At 34.6% G+C, this 18,943-nt stretch overlaps 2 protein-coding genes across 2 annotated transcripts in view; one reads left to right on the forward strand and one right to left on the reverse strand.

Annotated features, from left to right (window-relative positions):
• LOC125226509 overlaps window positions 1–18,943 on the reverse strand; it is a 116,584-nt gene that overhangs the window by 82,760 nt on the left and 14,881 nt on the right. The gene's annotated exons all lie outside the window — the stretch shown is intronic.
• Window positions 208–16,014, forward strand: LOC125226183. Its single transcript, XM_048130097.1, has 4 exons — window positions 208–436; window positions 4,601–4,776; window positions 8,033–8,199; window positions 15,386–16,014. Exons 1-4 carry the CDS (start codon window positions 271–273, stop codon window positions 15,579–15,581), a joined length of 705 nt encoding a protein of 234 aa, XP_047986054.1. The 5' UTR covers window positions 208–270; the 3' UTR covers window positions 15,582–16,014.

The following is an 18,943-nucleotide window of genomic DNA, read 5'->3' on the forward strand; positions in this document are numbered from 1 at the left end:
ATTCTTGATAAGGATAAGATGTCCGTATTTAATATTTCCTAATAAAGCTTTAAAGACATGAAGAGCAAGTAAATCATCCTGTGCACAAGGATCATCTTGTGACAACAAATCTAGTTAAACACCGCAACTTATAAACCGCAAGTAGCACAAACCGAGCTCATACAGAATACAAGCCAGTCCCATCCCGTGCACTCAATGTCTCAGAAGTCGTCTTAAATTTAAAACCTCAAAAACGTTCCTTCATTTTGCACTGTTTAGGAATTTAAGACAATGTCTTCCCGGGAATATCCTAAAGTATGGGACCGGTTTGAGCGCACCGTCGACGGCGGGGCGATGAAATTCGTGGTGGAGGATGTATCTGAATCTATGTGGAGTACCGCCGTCGAATTCATGCTGGGAAATTATATTAAGGAAGATGTTTGGTGGAGCGCGGCGGGTGAGTTATGAATACTGCATTAGAGAAGTTTGCTGGTTGCATAATAACGTTTCCAAAACACGCTGTATGCAGCTTTTACATAAGTTCATCAAAAATATTATTTAGTTGTAACATCGCAATTTACTAGTTAGCTGCATTTCGCTTTGTAAAGCTGCATTCAAACTACTACGTATCTAATTTAAGTTAATACAAAGCGGTGTGCTAGTAATTTTGGCTTTTGAATGTATAAATCATTGTGTTTGAGGGATATTTTGAGCTAACCATGAGCTCACTGAGGGTTCTAATTTAATTTCTCGTTAATAGTTAATTTTCGAGTTAGTGACAAAATTGTATAACTAATTCCATCAAATTAAGATAACAGATCTTAAAATTAGGTAACTAAGAATTACAAAGAACATTCTTGCTATTTGGATAAATACGTTTAGGTATATATCAACCAATCGTGTAAGGTCAGTACGGAAAATGGTGCCATTGCTTTGAAGTTGAAATTTCATGTCAATCTAACTGTTGATTAGAAAGCGAACACGAAATGTTGGTTACTTTAAGACACTTTGTATTAAACGCGGTAACACCACCATTTAGGATTCCGATTGTAAACCGCTTTAATTTAAATGTGCGGCTCATTCATAACGAGAGTGACGGTACATCCGCGCGCTGTAAGCTGATCAGCAGCCTTTGCCGTCTCGCAACAAATTACGGCTTTTGTACATCAGGCACTTACAAATAGTGGGATAGGGACGGCCAGGTAGATGTTTTATCATTTGGGCCATGTTTTTCAAAGTTATCCACCCCACTTTTTTTGGATTTGAAAATTTTTATGTGGTCTCCATTCAGAATCGCGATCTCTTTCAATTCTAATAGGATAAAAAAAGTGTCCCAAGGTTTTTTTCCCATTCCGTTACCATTTTTTCATACATTTTGTTTTAGCGGTAACGGAATGGAAGGTTCGAAGAAATGTATGGCAATTTTGGGACATTTTTCATCCTATCAGGATCGAAAGACCTCGCGATTCTGAGTATGAATCGCGTAAAAATACCCATGTTACAAGAAAAGTAGGGTGGACAACTTTGGAAAAAAATGGCCCATTTATCGCGTGACCATAATCCCTGCCAGGACATCAATAATTGATTTTGAAAGTAAACAGCCGTTTACAAAAACAGTAGTAAAGCTCAAAATAGAAAAGGAAAGAAAAAATTGAAGTCACAGTGCATCTAGTTACGATATACGAAAGTCATTTAAAATATCAGTTTTGACAATTTGACCTGTATATTCTTTACATAAAAATTGTAAATAATAATAGGTATTAGCGCCATCTGAAAGGTATATATTTTCTCGGTGTTTCCGAGGTACGTTTATATATCATAGACATTATTATATTCATTTCTTATCGTATATTTGTATTTTAGTTTTATATTCCCAATTTGATTGAGCAACGCTACACATGTAAGAATTTTACAGAAATCAGTAATTGTTTTTAATATACTTATTTATTTTTGAGTTTTATATACGAAGTTTTGTAAGTAACTTTTACAATAAAACCTTGTAATATCATCGGCTATGAAATACTTTCCCGAACTCTAACCGGCAAAGTAAAGTTTCGTAACACCTTAATCGTCGTAGGCAACTTTTTGACCGTTTGCTCTGACCCCAATCAGAATTTACCTAATTAAGGGCTATTCTTTATTCCCGCCACCCTTATTTATTTTCTTTGCACTGTGTAAATATGTAGGTCCATTTTGAATAAAGCTGTAATTAATACAAAAATGAGATACCTAAATGTATAATAATTATAGCTGTCACACCAAAAAAATATTTTCCGGTTCGTCAAGGGTTTTTAATCTTAAAAAACTAATACTTAGTAAAATTAATGTTTTTTTACACTTTTGAGAACACTGTTTTTTGCGGCTTTACAAAAAATTTCACTGTAATAAAAATTTAATATCAAAACTAGCTTTTGATAAGACATTTATTTTGGGAGTACTTACTCGTATATATTTTCAGTTGAAATACTGGTATAAAATATGCTTTATTGAATAAACTATGTTTTCGAGAAGCGATTGACATAGAACACAATCTGTTTTCCTCTACCTTTTAAAACTATATTTAGATATATGTAGGTATAAAATATACATCCCACTACTGTACGTTTACAAGTTTTATACAAAGAAATTTACAAAATACATTACACTGTGACGACATAATTGAATCGCAGTTAATAAAATACTTAACATTAATTAACCGAGCACTTTCAGCGGCTGCGGGCTCAACACTTTTTGCAATTAACAGAATCCCTTCTTATGGCGGCGAACATTTTCTCACGCAAGAAAATAAGTCATTAGCCTTATTCTGTAGCACAGATCACTTTACTAGTAGATGACACATAGTATATAAAGAAAATTCGTGATTTGAACAAGTCTTGGTGCTACCAATCTTGATACCACACTATTGAAAGGCACCAGCTACTTATTTCAGTTTAAACTTACCTCTTTAACTATGTTTTGATTTGAACTTAGATTTTTTTTTGTTGAATACTAGCTTTACATACAATACGAATGTCAGTGACGTATTTGTTTGAAGTAGTTAATGGATCTGAAGCTATCATATTTAAAGATATTAACTGACCTTCTTTCCTTCTTTCTAATTAAGTAATCACTAACACTGCAATGTCGAACCTTTTAGTAACTATTTTTGTTATCCTGTCTATATATAAGTATATACATTTATTACCACATATTATAGCTAATAAGTGTACAAAATCCTAATCATAATCATAATATTTATTTCTGAGGATATGGTAGGTAGGTGAAATACTACTTGCTGAACTTACTGTATAGTAAGGCAAGAAAACCCTTTGTCTTAAATGAATAGCGAACACTTTACTAAGAATGTTGCGCAATCTTGTCATGGTGGTCTATGTCCAGCGTCGACCGCCGCCCACCGCCCAATTATCCCGAGGCTGGGGTTCGTCCTAATGTGGTGCCATTACCCTTCTGTGGATACCTTCCCAAATTATAACTTTATTGTGCAACCCGCGTAATCAAATGTAAATTTTGTACTGAAATTTATGTTAAACAAACACTTCAATCATAATTATATCGTTAAAACTACATCACTTTAAGTTTGGGCGTACGTATTGGTGTAATAATCTCGATTTTCAATTTATAAAAGAGTCCAACTCTTAAATGATTGATGATGATAAATATCAAATGATTCGTTGTTTGCATAAAGTGTCCAAATAGCTTCTAAGTCTTAGCTTCGTTTCCTTGCACGCCTTCCAAAGGTTCGGCTTCCAAAGGCACGGCTTCCGTAATGATATGTAAAAACAACCTAATGATACGTGAAATATCTGTAAGGTACAGCGGGGCAAATCTTGACCGTTGGGCAATTGTAACTAATCCATTTTTCCATTATTACACTAAGATGTTGAGTTCTACTTGTATCCACTGAACACGCCTACCATATGTAACCGGTACCACTCTATTTAATAATGCAAACATTGTAAAACATGGAAAAAATGGACCAGTTACATTTGCCAGTCGAGATTTGTCCTGCTGTACCTTAGTTAATATTTTTTAAATATGTCATATCGCATTCATATTCCATGTTAAATTAGGAACTTTTGAATATTTTTAAATGTATTTTGTAAAGTCGGTCTCACGGACCATGTTTACAAACTAAGTATAAGTATATAAAACATTTACACCTAATATATGATTTTAACCTGAACAGCCTCGCTTTATTATTTCATTTTGATGAATGAAAAACGTGTATTTAGGTACCTTCTCGTAACGATACGGTACCGCGGGGTAATACACACTAAAGATAAAGATCTTTATTATTTTTTCCAATAAAATAAAACGTCTAATTATTCTCGTAGATACTTTATCAGACAACACTTTTAAATTGAGTTAATAATCTTCTTTAAAAAAACGCTCGTATTACAGCGACCAGGATGGGGTATTTCATCAAATTAGTTTTCTGGCTTTGAAGAAATTAATGACGGTCAAACTCATTTAGCAAAATTACTGATAAAAACTCCCTGGAAAACAGACGTCAAATGCGTTTCAAGCGGGACTGATTAAGATTGAAAATTTTCCAATTGATTTGTACGGGTTATTAATCGAGTTTGGGTCGCATGATTAATTGACGTCCACTTTTGAATAGGTACGGCGCGAGACCCGGATGCGGTGCAAGAGTACCGCGTGTTGCTGACGTCGATCATTAGACAGAAGATGTCGCTAGCGTGTTTCCTGGCTGACGGAGATGGATCGGGCCACACTTTGGTGGGAGTGAATCTTTGCATGCCGCAGGTCAAGGGGGAGTTTGTGGATCATAATCCGGTGATTATTGTTTTGTATCGGTTCTTAGTAGGTTACAGTCTCCGCTGGATGTATGTAAAGAGTAATAAAACTATAAGGATTATTTGAGCATTTCCTATTTTTTTGCCATTTTTTTATTTTGATTTTTTTAGGGAATTTTAGGTCAGTTGTACTCAGAATCACGAGTACTCTCAATCTCACTGGGAGACAAAAAGTGTCCCAGAATTTCCATACATTTTTGTTACTTTCCTCTTTTGTTACCCCATACAGCTGACACAGCATGTACGGAAAATGTTAAAAAAATAAGGAAAAATCGTATTGGAACATTTTTTTAACTACTAGGATTGAAAAAACTAGTGATTCTGAGTAGAAATCCTATATTTTTTTTCAAAAATATTACATTTCATAAAAGTGGCGAAAAAAAAGAAATGCTCATTTGAAGATAATCATTTTGAAAAAGATGATTTCGTATCTTTTAGGTAAGTACACTATTTACTGAAGTCTCCAGCCGATTGCAGGACAGGTACTCGTATATTCTTTAATTAAATCAGCAACCGATAAGTTTTTAGTTTTTGTTTGAAACCCACAGACTTGTTAGTATGAGTTTAATTTTATTTTGTTTTATTTTGTTTTTAGTATTTATCTCAACCCCGTTTCGTTTTCTTTCAACCCCTTATATGCCAAGAGTGGCACTGAAGCTTAAGTAGTTTCATGTGCTCTGCCTACCCCTTTATGGGATACAGGCGTGATCGTATGTATGTATGTATGTATGTATGTATTTATCTGTAAACTCTAATTATTTAGTTGTAAAATGAAAGTCTCTACATAAAAACATTCTTTTAACACACTATTTTGGAATAAAAAACTAAGGCACAGTCAAAAAAAGTACCTAGGGTACGTTGTTATGCACGAAGGACTGTTTTTAGGGTTCCGTAGTCAACTAGGAACCCTTATAGTTTCGCCATGTCTGTCTGTCCGTCCGTCCGTCCGTCCGTCCGCGGATAATCTCAGTAACCGTAAGCACTAGAAAGCTGAAATTTGGTACTAATATGTATATCAATCACGCCAACAAAGTGCAAAAATAAAAAATGGAAAAAAATGTTTTATTAGGGTACCCCCCCTACATGTAAAGTGGGGGCTGATATTTTTTTCATTTCAACCCCAACGTGTGATATATTGTTGGATAGGTATTTAAAAATAAATAAGGGTTTACTAAGATCGTTTTTTGATAATATTAATATTTTCGGAAATAATCGCTCCTAAAGGAAAAAAAAGTGCTTCCCCCCCTTTAACTTTTGAACCATATGTTTAAAAAATATGAAAAAAATCACAAAAGTAGAACTTTATAAAGACTTTCTAGGAAAATTGTTTTTAACTAGATAGGTTCAATAGTTTTTGAGAAAAATACGAAAAACTACGGAACCCTACACTGAGCGTGGCCCGACACGCTCTTGGCCGGTTTTATTGTTAAATTACTCATCTGATACCTAGCCATCCCATTGTACTTTACTATATTTCTTGACTAAATGTACAAGCCTACAAAACCGCACTTGTATATGCCTAAATGCAAAGGTACTGAATGTCAGTAAACTAAAACGTGCCAAGTGTTCCAAGGTTCCCTTGGTTCATTTGTTTTTATTTTGGTATCGTACCGAATCTCATTCGACGATAACGGAAACCCGAATAAAGCCAGCGACTTCAAATTCTTATTCTATTATGAGTTCTTGCAAAATTTTTGGCAGGTACATTTCTGTATGAAGCAAAGAGCAAGAGACTCCAAATCGGCTAATTTGCATTAATTTAAAATTCTAAACAAAGTAGGGTTGCATGATGATCGGCCTAAAAGCTTTTAGGACAAGCTTTTATTTTGACGACCGGTTTGGCCTAGTTGGTAGTGACCCTGCCTGCTGCGCCGCGGTCCCGGGTTCGAATCCCGGTAAGGGCATTTATTTGTGTGATGAGCACAGATATTTGTTCCTGAGTCATGGATGTTTTCTATGTATTTAAGTATTTGTATATTATATATAGCGTTGTCTGAGTACCCATAACACAAGCTTTCTTGAGCTTACCGTGGGACTCAGTCAATCTGTGTAAGAATGTCCTATAATATTTATTTATTTATTTATTTATAACATTATAAATATGAACTGTTGACGGTACACCAAACTATGTAAATTAGACTGCCAAACATCATTACTGTGCGCTTCATTTCAGCGCTTGTCAAATTTTCAATAAATATTGTATTAAAGAGAATAACAGAATAAGCCCGAGTTTCATCCGGCCACCCCATTTCATCTGAGCTTTACGCCGATCGCCGTTCCGCCCTAACCCTGAAACCGCTCCCGTTTATTCTTCCATTTCTATTCGAGGTCGACCTAGTTTAAGCCCTTAGGGACTTAACTCAGTATTATCTACATTATATCCTATCAGTGTATCATTGATTTAGGGTCATGATATCATTTATGCTTGAAGTTTTTATTAAAAACATTGAAATAAACAAGACGTCATGCAAGCGTTAACTATACCTACTACATTTCTATTGTACAAATTTCGATTAATAACTTGCAGATAATTTAAGCTGCAGAGTAAACTGACCCCCCCTTCGTGCAAATTTGTATGCATCACGGGTTACCTACATGCTCGTTCAAGATACTCGCGGTAAAGGTATTTTGAACGAACAAAGTCGTTTTATCTACGTAGATACACTAATTTACTATTTTTAGGGTTCCGTAGTCAACTAGGAACCCTTATAGTTTCGCCATCGCCGTCCATCCGCGGATAATCTCAGTGACTCAAAGGACTAGAAAGCTGAAATTTGGTACCAATATGTATATCACGCCGAAAAAGTGCAAAAAAAAAAGTAAAAAAAATGTTTTATTATGTATGTGGCCCGACACGCTCTTGTCCGGTTTTATTTATTTAGAATTTAATACACCTACATACATACATACATACATACAATTACGCCTGTATCCCATAATCCCATAAAGAGGTAGGCAGAACACATGAAACTACTAAAGCTTCAGTGCCACTCTTGGCAAATAAGGGGTTGAAAGAAAACGAAACTGTGACATTGCAGTGACAGGTTGCCAGCCTCTCGCCTACGCCACAATTTAACCCATATCCCATAGTCGCCTTCTACGACACCCACGGGAAGAAAGGGGGTGGTGAAATTCTTAACCCGTCACCACACAGGCTAAAAGGTTAGAATTTAATAATGCACGGTTTCCCAGAGATTATCGACACCAGTTACATAATATCACATTTCCTTCCACAGCCAAAAACCGAAGCCGGCCTATTATCCCTACGCATGTTCGCAGAGGCGATGAAAGTGCCCGTAATTTATGATAAATACGGAGTTGGTGAATACCTAATGGGTGCCGGCCTCTCTGTGGCCCCGGAATACAGGAGATTGGGCATCGCCACCAAATTACTTACGGCGAGGTAAGTCAATCAGATAGTGTTATACAGGAATCTATTTATTCGTGAAACAAGTTTTTGGTACAGTCATCTTCATTAGTAGCGGATGAAACCACTTACTAAGAGTAATCTTAATTAGTTAATAGCACTGATGAATTATAATATAACTAGCTTTTGCCCGCGGCTTCGCTCGCGTTAGAAAGAGACAAAAAGCAGCCTATGTCACTCTCCATCCCTTCAACTATCTCCACTTAAAAAATCACGACAATTTGTCGCTCCGTTTTGCCGTGAAGAACGAACAAACAAACAGACACACACACTTTACCATTTTATAATATTAGTATGTATATTCGTCGCTGCGCGTGCAAATTTCGCTATGTGTTTTTAACCTACTTTACAGGAGACACAAAAAACTGTTTATTTCGGCAATTATTGAACATAAATAAATCAATATTTTTATGGCATAAGTATTTTCACTTTTGCATACATTAAGAAATAACTTGAAATTTTATTTCAGTTATTATAAGGTTAAAAAAATATTTTTTCATAAATATGTTACATAGCGATTATAATTTGAGTCATAAGAAACCGGTATGTGTCTTACAATCACTTAACTAGATTTTATTCTTAAGGAACAAAATACAATTTGTGCACTTTATCGTCACATGGTTATTTAATCATATGATTTGAATTAACTATGTTGTTGTTTATTTGTAATTTAGCAATTCATTTTCGAATTAATTATTTCAGAAAAAACACGATTTAATACTATAAGCTTAATACGCAATACTATAATAAAAAAACTCGATTAAATTAATATATTACTACCAATATATTACAACTATAATAATATATTTTTTCCATAAATTTTTATGAATGGAGGTTATTTCAGTTACAAAGTTGCTCAATGTGGTATTATGTACCTAAACATTTATGTATTGAATAAGATTTCATTATACATTTTTTAACTTGAAAAAACTGGATAATGCTAGTCTGGCTCGAACACCGAAGGTTACGTGTATATTTTACTATTTTTTTTTCTCACAACTATATTAATAATCATGTATGGTGTAATACGATTTATTTTCCAAATTTCATAGTTTAGGTCAACCGGAAGTACCCTATTAATTTTGACTTCCTTGAGAGCGTAGATTTTTTTTTCAACTCAATTAACCTATGTTGTATTTACTTAGATATAAGGTTTTTTTACAGCTTCAAGGCGTTCGGTACAGTACACTTGAGTATAGGGTTTTTCCGAAATTGTATAAGGGTTCCATTTTTCTTTTTTGATCCGAAAACGATAAACAATCTTTGTCACTCAAAACTTTGTGTGATTTCTCAAGTCAGCATTTTTTCATTTATTAAACATTTTATTTTCATTTATTTATTTTAAAATGTTTCCAGAAAGGATAGATAGATCTTATCACACAAAATTTCATACAAAACGATGTCTTACCAATGCAATGTTAAATCACTTGCTATTTTTTTGAGTTACTTAGCATAACTTTATCGTATTTCGATAGTTTGTAATATACGTTTACACGCACTGAACCCTACACGAAATTTGTCAGTATACTAAACACTAATAAATTTCTGACAGTTAATCTTAAAAATCAATTTGAAATGATTTATTTTTAACAAATATTAAAAAATAACTATTCGGTCAGAGTGAGTACTTTCAGACATAGTCTCAATAAAAAGGGAAACTACACTCTTTGTCTCATTTTTAGAGGTTATACTTGACTACAAACCCACCTACCTTACACCATTTAAACAAGTTTTAAGAGTAGGCTAGATTTTTATAAGAAAAGCCTGCTATGTGACGCAAAACACACGATCTGGAAACATTCACGATTTCTACAAATAGTACAAAATTATCGCTGTGTATGAGATTGTACAAATCGGGCACAAACATCTAACACATCTTTTTATACAATATTTCCGAAAATATAGCTATGTGTCATAATTCACATAGCAGGCGCAATTCCAAAACTGCTGTTATAAGAAGATAATGTAGTTATGTGATTTATTGCAGTTAGCGATTATAGGAGGAACATTCAATGTATGGGCATCACATACCTACTTTTGATAAAACCTGTAATACTGAAATGAGCTCGACGCTGTTTTTGGAGCATATGTATTTAGAAATAAGGTTTAAAATGGCATTGAAAACGAAAAATCGTTAAAAATCACATAGCGAATTTTGCAATGTCTGGTTTAACTTTTTCCTCCGTATAAGGCTTACACACTGTATGTTAATTGCATTGACATTTTATTTCAAGCTTGGGCATCACCCCTGAATTACTTATGGCGAGGTTAGATCTTAATCAGATCGTGTTATATAGAAATCCTTTAGTGCGGAAATCGTATTCATGAAACACACTTGTGGCACAGAAAGGTAAATGTGGTGACTTGACAAATTATAATTACAAATGTTTGCATTATTTCTTACATTAACAATTGTGAGTCTAGTTTGGATATCACCTTCAAATTACGTAAGGCGAAGTAAGTTTTAATAACATTCTGTTATTCCGGAATCCATTAACTCTGGCATATATTTATCTATGAAAGCTTATGACACCATTAACAAATGATATACTGGCTAATAATTTTAGAATAAAACGGGACTTAATCGCGTAAACACTTACCTACATTTATATCATTTATTTAAGTCCCGTTTTGTTCTAAAATTATGAGTGCAAATCGTGTTAGTCTAAATCAATATATATACTGGCTAGTTATAATAGGTAACAAATATTAGTTGTTTTAATTCAGGTTAGGGCATCAACCCCAAATTAATTTCAGCGTGGTAAGTCTAAATCACATCGTTTACCGAAATCCGTTAGCGCGGAAATCGGTTTATTCATGAAACAAGCTCACGGCAGGATTCAATATGGTGACTATTGTCGAATTATAATTATGTTTGGATCATTTATTGATTAGTTATTGTTAGCTCAATTAATATACAAAAGATTGATTGATGTCAATAGTCAATTGTAGCTTTTGCATGGTTCGAGAAGTTACAAATTAGTTCAAATTAAATGATCGTCGTTTTGTTTTAAGAACTACTCAATTATTATTTAAACTAGAATTATAAAGTTTTTAAATCTATGCTTAAATGTAAATTATTTGTTTTTGACAACTATCTGAAGTAGTTTTTAACAAAAAGGCATCTATTTTGCTATTCCAGCAACCATTCCAGTTTTATTTCTCTCGAACTTGTACTCGTAACTTGCAAACTACATCCTAGTAAACAAGTCGCACATGTAGAATTGCTCGTATATCTGTGCAACTAAGTTAACATGTTTTACGTTAGTAACGGCGCTGAGCTCCGTGTCGATCTCACACTAACATTTACCTTACAACTGAACTGAAGTTACTGTTGACAACAACATAGTACCTTTGGATGAAGTAGTGTCATAGTACAAGCAAGACCGCATGCTCTGGAGACACTGCATACATGGTAGCGATCTTCAGCAACGAGGGGTCGAGGAAGAAGAGAATTACATTTTATTAAAATTTAAGATAATTGTATGTATCTATCTACTGCAATATTAATGAAAAATACATTTACCTGCTGCGAAATTTGTAGCAATACCTATTGTTCCAATATTTTGTAGCAATATTAATACCAGTCTGACGAACAGCATCGTTAAAATGTTGCATTCTTACATGCTAAGTCTCTTCGTTTAGAATAGGTACCTTACTTTGATGGTTTTGTAAAAGTGTTTAGTGCAGGTTTTGCAATTACGAAACTAGCCGAGCCCAACGGCTGCGTTTAGGTATTGCAATAGGAATAGGTAAGTTCTATACAAATAAATGGTTGCTTTTGCAACACCTACCATATATAACCGGTGGACACTCTATTTAATAATGCAAACATTGTAAAACATGGGAAAATGGACCAGTTACATTTTCCCCCCGGTTGAGATTTGCCCCGCTGTACCTTATCTTAATAATGCTTTAAAATTACTCATTTTAAGCTATTGAAGACACTACAAACGGCACACACCACAATAGAACAGGCAGGAGCTAACCAAATGATGACAGACTTCCATTATTGTTAACTTGCTCGGTTTCCGCGTATACCTACGCTACGTAGTTATTGGGTTGGTAAGAAAGTAATGAGCGATCGATTGAATTCCACATAAAATTTTTGAGAGAGTTCTAGAATCTTCTATGGTCGAAAGTATATAAAGGGCGAGTCGCACAGTTTCTCGTCAGTCATTCACTAGCTGTCGCCGAGCTAATATAAGGAATAAAATGGACGAATTAAAAGTGCATGTAAGGCATTGCTTACTATATGAATTTCAGTCTGGCCATTCAGCCGCCGAAGCAGTGCGTAATATATGTCAGCGTGTTGCTCCTGAAGTTGTGTCTGAGGCCACGGCGAAACGATGGTTCCAGCGGTTTCGTAGTGGCGACTTTTCATTATCAGATCAACCTAAGTCTGGTCGACCGGTGAAGATTGATGTAGCCAAATTAAAAACCTTAATTGAAGGAGATCCGAGGCTAACGAGTCGTACTCTTGCTACCGAGTCAGGCTGCTCTCATGTCACCATAGAAACACATTTACACGAGTTGGGAAAACCCTACAAATACAGTGTTTGGATACCGCACGAACTTGATAGAGATCAACTAAACCGCCGTGCCGATATCTGCATACAACTTCTGTCTTTTCGCCGCACATTCAACTGGTTGGACCATCTTATCACTGGAGATAAAAAATGGGTCTTATATATAAATCACACACACAAACGTCAGTGGCTAGCTCCAAACGAAAAAGGAATAGAGGCACCAAAAACAGAGCCTCACCCGAAAAAAGTTATGCTGTCCGTTTGGTGGGATATTCATGGTATTATTCACTGGGAACTCCTACCAAGTGGAATGACTGTTACCGCATCAGTATACTGTAATCAGCTTGAAAATTTAAACCAAAAAATCTGTCAGAATCGTCCACAGCATGCTAAAGTTTTTTTCTTACACGACAATGCTCGCCCACACATTGCGAAAGTGACTCGGCTAAAGCTATTGGAGCTAGGTTGGAAAGTGATACCTCATCCACCGTACTCTCCAGACTTGGCACCTACGGATTACGCATTGTTCAGATCGCTAAGCAATGCCTTGAATGAAAAAAAGTTCGATGATCAAGCCCATCTACGACAGTACATAGCTGAGTTTTTGAATCTAAACCTAAGAACTTCTTCGCCGATGCTATTCATTCTTTACCAGAACGATGGAGACAAGTAGTAGATAACGAAGGCCGTTATATTTTTGATAAATGATTAAAATAATAAATTAAATAAAAATTACAATATTGGTTATGATTCGCTCATTACTTTCTTACCAACCCAATAAATTTGACTCAACTTGGCACTGTTACCAACTTCGCTTTCAACTAGAGTTGGGCACTTGGGCCGATTATGGACTTTGCCGAATACGAATATACGACTTAGCTCTTATCAAACCGAATAATCGGTCGAGTTGTTGGTTGTAATACATTTTTGAGGCTTATGTTGTCTTTGAATAAGGTTACATTTATGTTACTATGGTTACTAATGTTCCTAATATTTAGTGTATAGGTAACTATAAAGGTGATTGATTAATAAAACTCGGAGTTCTAAGTTAAACAGCCATCTTCTGGGCGAGCTCACTCCATCGTAAGCCACGTACTTTCCTTTGGCTAGTCTGTGGCCAAGAGTAAACCCATTTACTTAATCGGATATACAGGTGGTCAAAATTAATGAAATTTGAACCAAGAAAATTGTATGATAGTTAGAGTCCAAATGATGATGGGAAATATATTCCCCTTGTTTAATTAAGGGATACTAATAATAAAAAAGTTTAAAAAATACAAATTCAAAAACAAAACAAATGCTTCCAGACTATAGAGGTTTGAAAACAACTCAGCTATTTAACTTTTTTTACAAAATAAATATATTTGTATGACGCATTATTTATAAGTAAGTATTTAACAATTTTTGGTAGTTTCTTACAATGCTGAAATAATGTCATTATCCGATTACGCAACAACGATCTACGAGTTTTTTTACTTAGTTTATTCGGTAAATATTCGGCTATGGAACCATTTGGCCGAATATGATGAATAAAAACTTGCCAAATACCGAATACGTATTTACCTACCGAATGTTCGATTTGGCCCATCTCTACTTTCAACTATTCTCAATTACTATTGGTTTTGGCAAAGCTGTTTGGCTGCATAAAATTTGAATTACTCAATTGCGTAAGATATCAAATTTAATATTGATTTTCGCGTACTACTACATTCATATTACTTACCTTTAAATCTTGACATTAGATATCCAAAGAAGATTAGATATCCAGACAAGGAAACAATTTTTCTGTCTATGTTTTAATGGGTACAGTCAGTACCTACACATTTAGTGAGAACTTTTTATACAGTACCCATACTTTCCAAGGTGACCGTGGAAAAAAGGCAAAATTTGGTCCTCCAAAACGAACAAAGGCTACTTGTGATTTCAGAGGCACTCATAGTAAAAACAGGGTGTGGGGGTAAAAACACCTTTTTTAAATGTAACTATTACTATTATTATTATTTGCATTTATTTATGTGATGAGCACAGATATTTGTTCCTGAGTCATGGATGTTTTCTGTATATAAGTATTTGTATAATCATATATATCGTTGTCTGATTACCCACAACACAAGCCTTCTTGAGCTTACCGTGGAACTCGCTCTTTTAGGTCTTTTGCTCATTTAGTTCAACCAGACCAGCGATCACTGCGGTCGGAAAGATCAGAACGAATGGGACCGAATAGTGTCAAAATGATACGAAGAGTCCACAGATAGTAACATTCCGGGTCGAATAGTTGTAAGTAACCGAAGTTTAATATGAAAACTTGATGTTTTTGTGTTGCTCTGCTAAGTAGCTCTTGCTCTCGGTCGGCGCAGTCACACACTCGTTCTCGATCCAAACCGCTCGCGCTCACCGATCCTATACTGAACTAAATGAGCAAAGACCGATTCTCAGAGCACGAAAAGATTCAGTTTATTTCGGTCATTGATGGGATTTTATTCCTAACAGTTCATAGTTCGTGAACGACACAAGCCTACTATAATATATGTATATTTATTTATTTATTTATTTACACTGTATTCCTTACTATTTACACTGATTGATGATTCCTACAGGAAAGGATACTCCTATTTACAGATTTTTTTTTTCAGAATCGAGCTGTCCAAGAGTCTCGGATTTCGTGCCACCGGCGGTATCTTCACCAGTGAACACGGTCAGAAAGCTGCTGAAAAGGCCAATTACGAGTGTTTGTACACAATCCAGTACAAAAAGTTTGGGAAACGCTGCAACATCACCTTTAATAGTAATACGCAAGACTTGAAGATATTTGCTGGCAAAACTGAATGATGTATAAGCTGCAAAATGTATAATTATATAGGTATAATTATTATATATAAGACCGATTCATCTCATTGTCATACATTTTGCAAAATAAGTTTGTTTCGTTATTTAAAAAAAAATGGTAAAAAAGAGGTTTTTATTTATATTTTTTTACATCTAATTAAAAAAGTTGTACAATGATAAATGGATACATTACATGACGACCGCTCTGGCCTAGCGCGTAGTGACCCTGCCTATTAAGCCCCAGTCCCAGATTCGAATACCGATAAGAGCATTTATTTGTGTGATGAGCACAGATATTTGTTTCTGAATAATGGATGCTTTAATTATGAGTATGTTAAATATACCTTTGTCTGTGTACCTACAGTAAAACTGTGTAAGAATGTCCTATAATGTTTATTTATTATTTATCTGTGACAGGTTTATCAATATATAACTTCATGTACATTTTCTTGGGTTCTTCTTTAATTAGATTCTCGTTTAATTTTAATTTCGACTACCTTACTGCTACGAAAACCCATTGAATACAAACATAGAAAGATTTGTTTCAAACATCTTTGTCAACTTCCAATGTGCCCGGAAATTACTTTCCCAAATTATTTCCATGACTCGAAATTCTCCATTAATTTATAACGTGAAGGTGAGAACAGACGAAGATAATTAAGGTTTAATTGCCTTTTCAATCTCAATAAATTTTCACTTATAATAAGTGCGTTCGGGAATAATTAATGGATATGGATTTTAAATTTCACACCTGTATATAATAATAGGTAGCATTCATTTATTGTATTTCACATCAGTCTACACCGTGTTTTTTTTGTTTTCCGTTAAATTCGACACGTAGCTGTTCATTAACAGGAACCACCATGTACAGTCAAGTGCAAAAAATACGTATCGAAATAATCGTCTCATAAATATGGTACTACGCTCTTATTACACCGGACTAAGATGCTATAGGACATATTTTTGAGTAAGATGTGTACACCCATATTTTTACACTTGACTGTACCTACATCATTATAGTTAAGTCGCAAAAAAATTTTTTCATCATTTTCATACATAATAAATTTATTCGTGTGAGAGACCCTTAAGAATAACATTCAAGTTAGTGTCAAGTGATTGACGGCACATGTCAAAACAAATAACATTAGGAATTGGTAAAGGCTGTCACACACGTGTTCAGTAATTATCTTTATTTTTTTATTAACTCGATAACCGTAAGAGTTAAGACGCTACTTTCTTAGAGACATTAATTGTATTTGATCTAAAGAATCTTCCCTTAAAGTTAACGGAATTCAATAAAAACAGGGTGTATAATTTACCTCTTGAGTCCCAAACTACAATTTTTTGTAGAAATTCAGAAATTTATTTTGAACTTTAAGTACTTCAAATAGCAGAACTACAAAACATCGCAATTCATTTATTCGACGTATTATTACAATACTTTCTCATTTGTCGTACTACACGTTAATAGATGTTTCTATTCTAGGAAACTTCAAATTGTCGATTTTATCGTGGCACATCACATATTTACGTCCATAATTAAACTATGACCATTGGCTTAAATCCTAGAGTAGGTTTAGGTTAGGTTATAACTGTGACCACACACAAAAACGACCGGCTTACAGAGTAGGTTTAGGTTAGGTTAGAACTGCGACCTACACTACAACCAATGGCTTTTAAATTAGGTTTAGGTTAGGTTAGAACTGTGACCACACACAAAAACGACCAGATTACAGAGTAGGTTTAGGTTAGGTTTGAACTGCGACCTACACTACAACCAATGGCTTTTAAATTAGGTTTAGGTTAGGTTAGAACTGTGACCACACACAAAAACGACCAGCTTACCGAGTAGGTTTGGGTTAGGTTAGAACTGTGACCAAACAAACAGTTTACAAATTGTACAATTTTAGAAAGAAACATAATTGAAATAATATTATGCGTAATGAATTGTATTTAATGTAAAACAAAATGAAATGAAAAAACACGAAATGAAATACCACGATATAAAGTATACTCGGAATAAGTTATCTACGAAATAAAAGTCTTCGGTTTGATTTTACTTGTTTCGATTGTTCTATGATATGAACTGTCGATGAAATGAAATTATTTGAAACGTTGTCTTTGAAATAATATTCGAACAAGTGTCTGTCGGCGATTCAAGGGTAAACCCATTATACAATATGAATACACGTGTATTTCATTTCATTTAATTAATTAATATCTTAGTGAATTGTAAGGATGTCGCCGTTGACGGATACGTCTGGGAGAACATCATTTCATTTAATAAAATATTAGTTCACTAAATCTACTTAACTGTATCTAAATAAAGAACAAACATTAGGAGTCCATAAAACCAGTAACATTTTCAAATATTATACTGAATAAAACCTTATCTGCACGGTAACAGAGTTAACATGTTCTAACTATGTAAGTACAGGGTGGAAGTTTCCAATACCACATGGACGAAAGGTTCTCCATAATATTTAATTTCCAATGTTTCTTAATAGTTATTCACTCTTATTTATTGTCATTATTGATTCTTGTCATAAAATAACAGAATGTAAACTTTCTCATTTCAGCCGATTTCTGGATGAGGGAAGTACTTATTTATTGTTTTAGAATCCTTGAATGCTGGGGACCGATATTTGAATCTCGTACGCATGAATTCGCCGTTCGAAAGTCTGTGGAAAACGACGTAATGGGGCCATTTTTTTCAAAGTTGTCCACCCCACTTTTTCTTTAGATTTGGAATTTTTTTTGTGTTTTCTACTCACAATTGCGAGCTCTTTCAATCCTAATAGGAGAAAAAAAAGTGTCTCAAGGTTTTTTTCCCATTCCGTTACCACTTTTTCATACATTTTATATTTATATTTATTGTATGGCGGTAACGGAATGGAAGGTTCGAAAAAATGTATGGAAATCTTGGGACATTTTTTTTCTTCATAACAGGATCGAAAGAGCTCTCGATTCTGAGTATGAATCGCGTAAAAAATACCCATGTTACAAAAAAAGTGGGGTGGACAACTTTGAAAAAAAAAATGGCCCAATGATACGACTTTCAAACGGCGAATTCATGCGTTCGAAATTCAAAAATCGGTCCCCAGATGTCATATTTTTTTCGCTAACAAGAGAAAGTGTCTTTTGAGTGAAATTTGCTATTTCCATTATTTAGAATAACTTCCCTCTAACTTGTAATAGAAAATTCCATCCTGTATATACAACCATACGAGTATACACCGTGTTAGCTCCCTGCGGGATTTGTCAGCATGTTCCGAACAACGTTACTCGGCAAAAGTGCTGGGACTGTCGTAGGCACTTTTTGTTTAAAACTATAGGTACTATATAAAGTTTCAATAAAATGAGGA

This window comes from Leguminivora glycinivorella, chromosome 5 (assembly GCF_023078275.1).
Source record: "Leguminivora glycinivorella isolate SPB_JAAS2020 chromosome 5, LegGlyc_1.1, whole genome shotgun sequence".
In the NCBI taxonomy this organism is placed as follows: Eukaryota; Metazoa; Arthropoda; class Insecta; order Lepidoptera; family Tortricidae; genus Leguminivora; species Leguminivora glycinivorella.